This window comes from Salvelinus sp. IW2-2015, linkage group LG17 (genome assembly GCF_002910315.2).
Source record: "Salvelinus sp. IW2-2015 linkage group LG17, ASM291031v2, whole genome shotgun sequence".
Lineage (NCBI taxonomy): Eukaryota > Metazoa > Chordata > Actinopteri > Salmoniformes > Salmonidae > Salvelinus > Salvelinus sp. IW2-2015.
In genome coordinates, this window is record NC_036857.1 from 488,255 (window position 1) to 495,755 (window position 7,501).

A 7,501-nucleotide genomic window follows, 5' to 3' on the forward strand; every position below is an offset into this window, starting at 1 on the left:
TAGGTTTACTCTCCAACCCTGTTCCTGGAGAACTGCCCTCCTGTAGGTTTGTTGAACTAAAGACCTCGGTTTAAGCTGTCAGTGTTTTTATATACTTTTATTTTATTTTGAATCATGCAGCTCTGGGCTAAATTACTGTGAGCGCTTCTATCTGTTTGCATGATTCTGTGTAGGGGGAGAGACGCGAAAGAGTAGCTAGCCTAGCTGGCTTGGCGGTCTCAAATGGGGGCCGCTATTGAACCTTTCCAGCATTGCAGGAGCTGTGTTTACTTTGCTTTGTTCCGGGACAATGTGGACCGCGCTGACTTTCAATGTAGCAAACCTACATAAGCTACTGGGGAACCCTCACCCACCTCCTTTTTATTTTTCTTCCACCCCAGTAGCCGGATGCCACTCTGGTTTGGTGGAAATTTCGCCGCCGTGTCAGCTCTCCACAGCCGACTGGCCGGTGCTTGGCAGGGTTCCATCCCCGAAGGGGTCTCCCTCTTCCCTGGAGAACGGAGCTCTTTTCGACCCAACCAACCAGCCATGGAGGTACGTCACTCGCCATGGAAGTCGAAGAAGGTGTCCTCTGGCAACGGGGGTCTCCATGGAGATGTTGAGCCCGGAACTGACACAGACCAGAAACAGCTTTGCCGCTCTGGATCCAGAGGTTCCGGCACCTTCTTCCTTGGTGGCTTCCCAATCAAGATCGTATCCGGAGGTACCTGCGTCTTCGTCCTCGGTTCTGTCTCCCTCTCCGGTGGATGCTACCTCGGGTTCAGATCCTCGGAGCTCACCAGACTGTGAGGCTGCCTGATAGACTGGCCCATTCAACATCACCAGCTGTTATCATAGGCAGCTCTATGGTGAGAAACATCTCGGTCCCCAAGGCAAAAACCCTGTGCTACCCAGGAGCACGAGTACAGGACATCACAAGGCTGCTTCCAACTGTTCTACCGCAGATGCCGGGAGATGACAATGTCGTAGTCCATGTGGGGTCAAACGACATCAGAAGAGCTAGCTCGGAACATTTGAAAATTGATTTTAAAGATCTGATTTTAGCATTAAGACTCCAAAAAATTGCCAATAATTTCAGGTCTAGTACCATCGTTGGGCCACGGATGTGAAAGATTCAGCAGACTGCTGGCATTACACATCTGGCTAAAATACTAATGTACCTCTGCTGGAGTCACTTTTATTGATAACTTTGACACCTTCTGGAAACAGAAGATACTCTACAGGAATGACGGAGTCCATCCAAATCATCTTGGCTCCTGGACTCTGTCCACGCATTTCAAGGCAGCGTTGAAACAATGACTGGTAAATGATCCAAGACCAGCTCAGTTAATCCCTACTATTGTGACAATGAGTCGTCATAATGCTGCTTCAAATGTACATGATCTTAGGGGCGTTGCTAAACACAATGTAAGTCAATTAATTTATGTCCCCCTAATTGCACCGAATACATCAAATCAAATCAAATGTATTTATAAAGCCCTTCTTACATCAGCTGATGTCTCAAAGTGCTGTACAGAAACCCAGCCTAAAACCCCAAACAGCAAGCAATGCAGGTGTAGAAGCACGGTGGCTAGGAAAAACTCCCTAGAAAGGCCAAAACCTAGGAAGAAACCTAGAGGAACCAGGCTATGAGGGGTGGCCAGTCCTCTTCTGGCTGTGCCAGGTGGAGATTATAACAGAACATGGCCAAGATGTTCAAATGTTCATAAATGACCAGCATGGTCAAATAATAATAATCACAGTAGTTGTCGAGGGTGCTGCACCTCAGGAGTAAATGTCAGTTGGCTTTTCTTAGCCGATCATTCAGAGTATCTCTACCGCTCCTGCTGTCTCTAGAGAGTTGAAAACAGCAGGTCTGGGACAGGTAGCACGTCCGGTGGACAGGTCAGGGTTCCATAGCAGAACAGTTGAAATGATGATACATCTGTTTATCCTACAGCTATTGTAAGCAGTAATCATGAGCCTATAAACCAGAGTTACACTGTTAGCACTGAGGCGGTGTGCACTAGTAGGACGACTACTTTATGCAGTTCACCCTGCAGCTCACCTATCAGCTCCAATGTAAATAACATGAGTAAGTCTACTTCTGATAAGCTTCCCAGTAAAGCATTACAAACAATCAAGCAACCCAGAAAAGAGCTAAAAAAAAGTGACCATATTAACATACGTAGCCTAAGAAGCAAGGTCCATGAAGTCAATAACTTGTAACAGATGACATTCATATTCTGACTCATTTCTCTGAAACTCACTTAGATAATACCTTCGATGATACAGTGGTAGCAAGACATGGTTATAACATCTACAGAAAAGACAGAAATGCCAACAGGGGCGGTGTTGCGGTCTATATTCAGAACCACATTCCTGTAAAGATTAGAGACGATCTCATGTTAAATACTGTTGAGGTAATATGTTTACAGGTTCATCTGCCTCACCTAAAGCCCATTCTGGTGGGAAGCTGCTATAGACCAAGTGTTAACAGTCCGTATCTGGATAATATGTGTGAAATACTTGATAATGTATGTGATATCAACAGAGAAGTATATTTTCTGGGTGATTTAAATAGTGACTGGCTTTCATCCAGCTGCCAACTCAAGAAAAAACGTCAAACTCTAACCAGTGCCTGCAACCTGGATCTGTTACGGGCTGTTATTACGGGCTGTTATTATGGGCTGTTATTATGGGCTGTTATTATGGGCTGTTATTATGGGCTGTTATTACGGGCTGTTATTACGGGCGTGTACTGGAGGCGAAGTCAGGTGCAGGAGAGCAGAGTGTAGTGAACAGGCGCACTTTTAATTCCGGTTCAAACGAAAGCACAGAAGTACATACAACGTGGCCAAAACACACGGAACAATAAACAAAAGTCTGGCGCGTAACAAAACACACATAATATCAAAACCATTTCACACAAGGACATGGAGGGGAACAGAGGACTAAATACATGTAGATTGATTGGGGAATGAAAACCAGGTGTGTAATGGAACAAGACAAAACAAATGGAAATATGAAAAATGGAGCGGCGATGGCTAGAAATCCGGTGACGTCGATCGCCGAACGCCGCCCGGACAAGGAGAGGAGCCGACTTTGGGGGAAGTCGTGACAGGATCATGTTATCAGTCAACCTACCAGGGTAGTTATAAACAGCACAGGAATTAAATCATCAAAATGTATTGATCACATCTTTACTAATGCTGCAGAAATTTGCTATAAAACAGTATCTAGATCCATTGGATGTAGTGATCACAATATAGTAGCCATATCTAGGAAAACCAAAGGTTCCAAAGGCTGGGCCTAATATAGTGTATAAGAGGTCATACAATACCTTTTGTAGTGATTCATATGTTGATGATGTAAAGAATATTTGCTGGTCTGTGGTGTGTAATGAGGAGCAACCAGATGGTGCACTTGACCGTCTGCTACCCTCCTGTACGTTTTCACTTCAACCTTGTTCCTGAACAGCAACTGTCCTGTATGTTTTCACTCAAACCCAAATATTATAGCAGATCTCCATAGATCTGGTCCCCTCCTCATTAAACACTGTAACATATCTACATAAATGTCCATGGTTGGAAATTCAATGTCACTGACTGTATCACTGACTCACCCCATCTGACTGAATAAAGTTCCCACCATAATGTCAGCAGAATAGTAACCCATGCCCCCTGTTTATCTTGGGTTCGTCTTGTGAGGAGTTATGTGCACCAGTGTTGTTTTTCAGGTGCAAAGATGATTGGAAACAAAGAGGTGTTTGTTCTCCTCCTCCAGGCTATTTGGGGTCACAAACACCAACTCAGTCTATGGAATGCAGGCTGTAGGTTTTATCACCAAGCCAATCACAAATCAATTGCCAGCACCGAGCCCCAGAGGCCCGACTCAGTCACACTCACACAGATGAGAGAGTACCGAGAAACCTTTTTTTGATGCATGAACAGTATTATGACATAATCTTGTAATTTTTCTAGCATAATATCACTGACTATCTCTGACTCACCACAGGCTCTCTGACTGTATCACTGACTCACCACAGGCTCTCTGACTGTATCTCTGACTCAACAGAGGCTCACTGACTATCTCTGACTCACCCCATCTCACTGAATAAAGTTTACACCACTATGCCAGCAGGCGAGTAACTCATCCCCCCCCCTTCGTCTTCTTCTTCAGATCCAGTTTGCCAACGCGGAGGATAAACAGGAGTTTCAGAAGTACCCCACTAAGGCCGGCCGGCGTTCCCTCTCTCGCTCCATCTCCCAGTCCTCCACAGATAGCTACAGCTCAGGTAGATCACACACACACACACACACACACACACACACACACACACACACACACACACACACACACACACACACACACACACACACACACACACACACACACACACACACACGTACACACGTACACAGGCATAGCTCCACACAGCAATAGGTGCTGGTGATTAACAAGGTAGCAAAAGTCCTAGCTGACAATCCTTCTATTATTCAACTGATGTAAAAGACCATGTCAAGCTACTAACTACACTGCCTACTACAGACTGGTATACCTGAAATCACACTCCTTATGTGTCTCTGACTCTTTGTCCTCTTCCCTCCCACAACGCAATGTCCAGCTGCGTCCTACTCAGACAGCTCAGATGACGAGACCTCTCCTCGGGACAAGGCCCAGGCCAACTCCAAGGGCAGCAGCGACTTCTGCGTTAAGAACGTCAAACAGGCAGAGTTCGGCAGACGGGAGATCGAGATCGCAGAGCAAGGTGTGGAATCACCACTGTCTGGCATCTATTTTCAGGCATCCACGGTCTTTGAATCCACTTTCAGGCATCCACTGTCTTTGCATACACTTTCTGGCATCGTTCTGATAGCAACTATGGTAGATTTGCAACCAGGCCAGCCCAGTACTGCTTACATTGGCTGGGCTCATTATTGTGAAAAGGATCAAGTGTAAGTGCTGATTCAGGATCAGTGGGTTAGAGGGTACAGAGAGTGCTTAGAGCTGCCGTGTACCTCGTCGAGGACTGACTCCGCATCAGTAATAAGAAGACGGAACATACAAATCTAATCAAACTTTATTAGTCACATTCGCCGAATACAACAAGTGTAGACTTTACCGTGAAATGCTTACTTACAAGCCCTTAACCCAACAGTGCAGTTTTAAGAAGAGTTAAGAAAAGATTTTCCAAATAAACAAAAGTAAAAATTTATAATAACAAATAACACAATAACATAACAATAACGAGGTTATATACAGGAGGTACCGGTACCGAGTCAGTGTGGAGGATATATACAGGGGGTACCGGTACGAGTCAGTGTGTGAGATATATACAGGGGTATGAGGTATGTGTTGGATTATAGGGGGTACTAGGTACGAGTCAGTGTGAGGTATATTACAGGGGTACGACGAGTAGGATACGATGTGAGGATATACAGAGCAGGTACAGAGTCAGCGTGGAGGATATATACAGGGGGACGGGTACCGAGCAGTAGTGGAGCGGTTATATACAGGGGGTACCGGTACCACGAGTCGAGGGTGGAGGATATATACGCAAAGGGGGTAACGAGGTCCTGCAGTGGAAGAGGTTATACACCGGTCGATTACCGTACAGAGTCCAGTGATGAGAGGATATTATACACGGAGGATGATGCAGGATGAAATCACACCTCGAGTTGTGGGCAAGTTATTACAGGGGTACGGCCGAGTGGTGAGAGGACACTAATAGAGGTCGCAAGTGTACAGCAGTTGGGGGAATATAGGGGGGTAAGCACGTTACGGGAGCCATGGTAAGAGTTACAGGGGACCCGACGTACCCGGTCTCAAGTGCTTTTCAGTGTAACTTGCCTCGAAGACGAGCATAGATGTTATTTAGCTCGCTCTGGTAGGCTCGTGTCACTGGGACAGCTTCGGCTGTGCTTCCTTTGTATTCCTGTAATGGTTTCGTAAGCCCTGCCACATCCGACGACGTCAGAGCCGGTGTAGTACGGTTTCGATCTTAGTCCTGTATTGAAGCTTTGCCTGATTGACTAGGTCGTCGGAGGGCGTATAGGCGGGATTTCTGATAAGATTCTGGGTTCTTATAAGCTCCGCTCCTTGAAAAGCGGCAGCTCTACCTTTAGCTCCGGTGTGAATGTTGCCTGTAATCTATGGCTTCTGGTGGGATATGCACGTGTACGGTCACTGTGGGGACGACGTCCTCGATGCACTTATTATAAAGCCAGTGACTGACGTGGTTGTACTCCTCAATGCCATCGGAAGAATGCCGGACACATGCTCCAGTGTGTCGCTAGCAAAACAGTCCTGTATTTTGCGACCGCTCATCTGGGACACTTTTTTAATAGAGGCCGAGATCACTGATGCCTTCCTGCTGTAATTTTTGCTGTGTACTGCGGAATCAGAGGATTATAATTTCATGGTGTCAGATTTGCCAAAATGGCACGACTAAGGGAGAGCTTTGTACGCTATCTTCTGTTTGAGGCCCAGTAAAGGTGGTCTAGAATTTTTTTCCCCTCTGGTTGCACATTTAACATGCTGATAGAAATGAGGTAAAACTGATTTAAGTTTCCCTGCATTAAAGCCCCAGGCCACTAGGAGCGCTGCCTCTGGATGAGCATTTTCCTGTTTGCTTATGGCCTTATACAGCTCATTGAGTGCGGTTTTAGTGCCAGCTTCCGTCTGTGGTGGTATGTAGACAGCTATGAAAAATTCAGAAGAAAACTATCTAGGTTGATAGTGTGGTCTACAGCTTATCATGAGACACTCTACCTCAGGCGAGCAAAACCTCGATACTTCATTAGATATCGTGCACCAGCTGTTGTTTACATAAATGCATAGGCCCCCGCCCCATGTCTTACCAGAGGCTGCTGTTCTATCCTGTCTATAGAGTGTATAACCCGCCAGCTGTATGTTCTTAATGTCGTCATCAGCCACGACTCGGTGAAACATAAGATATTACAATTTTAATCTCTCATTCACTGTTTTTCTCTCCCACATCCAAATCCTTAACCTCTCACCTCTATCCCGCTCTCTGTATCTCCCCCCCCCCCACAGATATGTCAGCCCTGATCTCCCTGAGGAAGAGAGCCCAGGCTGAGAAGCCTCTAGCTGGGGCAAAGATAGTGGGCTGCACCCACATCACAGCTCAGACTGCAGTAGGTTATCTTGCTTTCTCCTCCACCATACACCATCTTAGATCCATAGACCTACAGTATATGAGAAGCCTCTAACTGGGGCGAAGAGAGTGGCTTTATGTTGTTGTTGCTGCCTCCTCCAGTAATACAATCATACTGTTTAAGCCTTTCCTGACTGTCAAATGAATCAGACATTCAGTGATGATCAACAGCTTGGCTTAAAGCACTTTGTTCCAGACATGTCAGATTACAGCTTGATAGATAGATGTTGGTGTTATATTTTATGGTTTACATTTACCTCAATGTAAGAGGTTATGGTGTGTGTGTTTGTGTGTTGCCCCCAGTTACATTTACCTCAATGTAAGAGGTTATGGTGTGTGTGT

General features: G+C 45.8%; 1 protein-coding gene across 2 annotated transcripts in view; it reads left to right on the forward strand.

Moving 5' to 3' along the window:
* Positions 1-7,501, forward strand: part of ahcyl1 (adenosylhomocysteinase-like 1) — a 43,115-nt gene that overhangs the window by 26,582 nt on the left and 9,032 nt on the right. For both annotated transcript variants that reach the window (XM_024006475.3, XM_024006476.2), the window contains exons 2-4: positions 4,162-4,276; positions 4,607-4,750; positions 7,039-7,139. In XM_024006475.3, the coding sequence (XP_023862243.1) occupies positions 4,162-4,276; positions 4,607-4,750; positions 7,039-7,139 (360 nt within the window). The remainder of the gene's footprint in view (positions 1-4,161; positions 4,277-4,606; positions 4,751-7,038; positions 7,140-7,501) is intronic.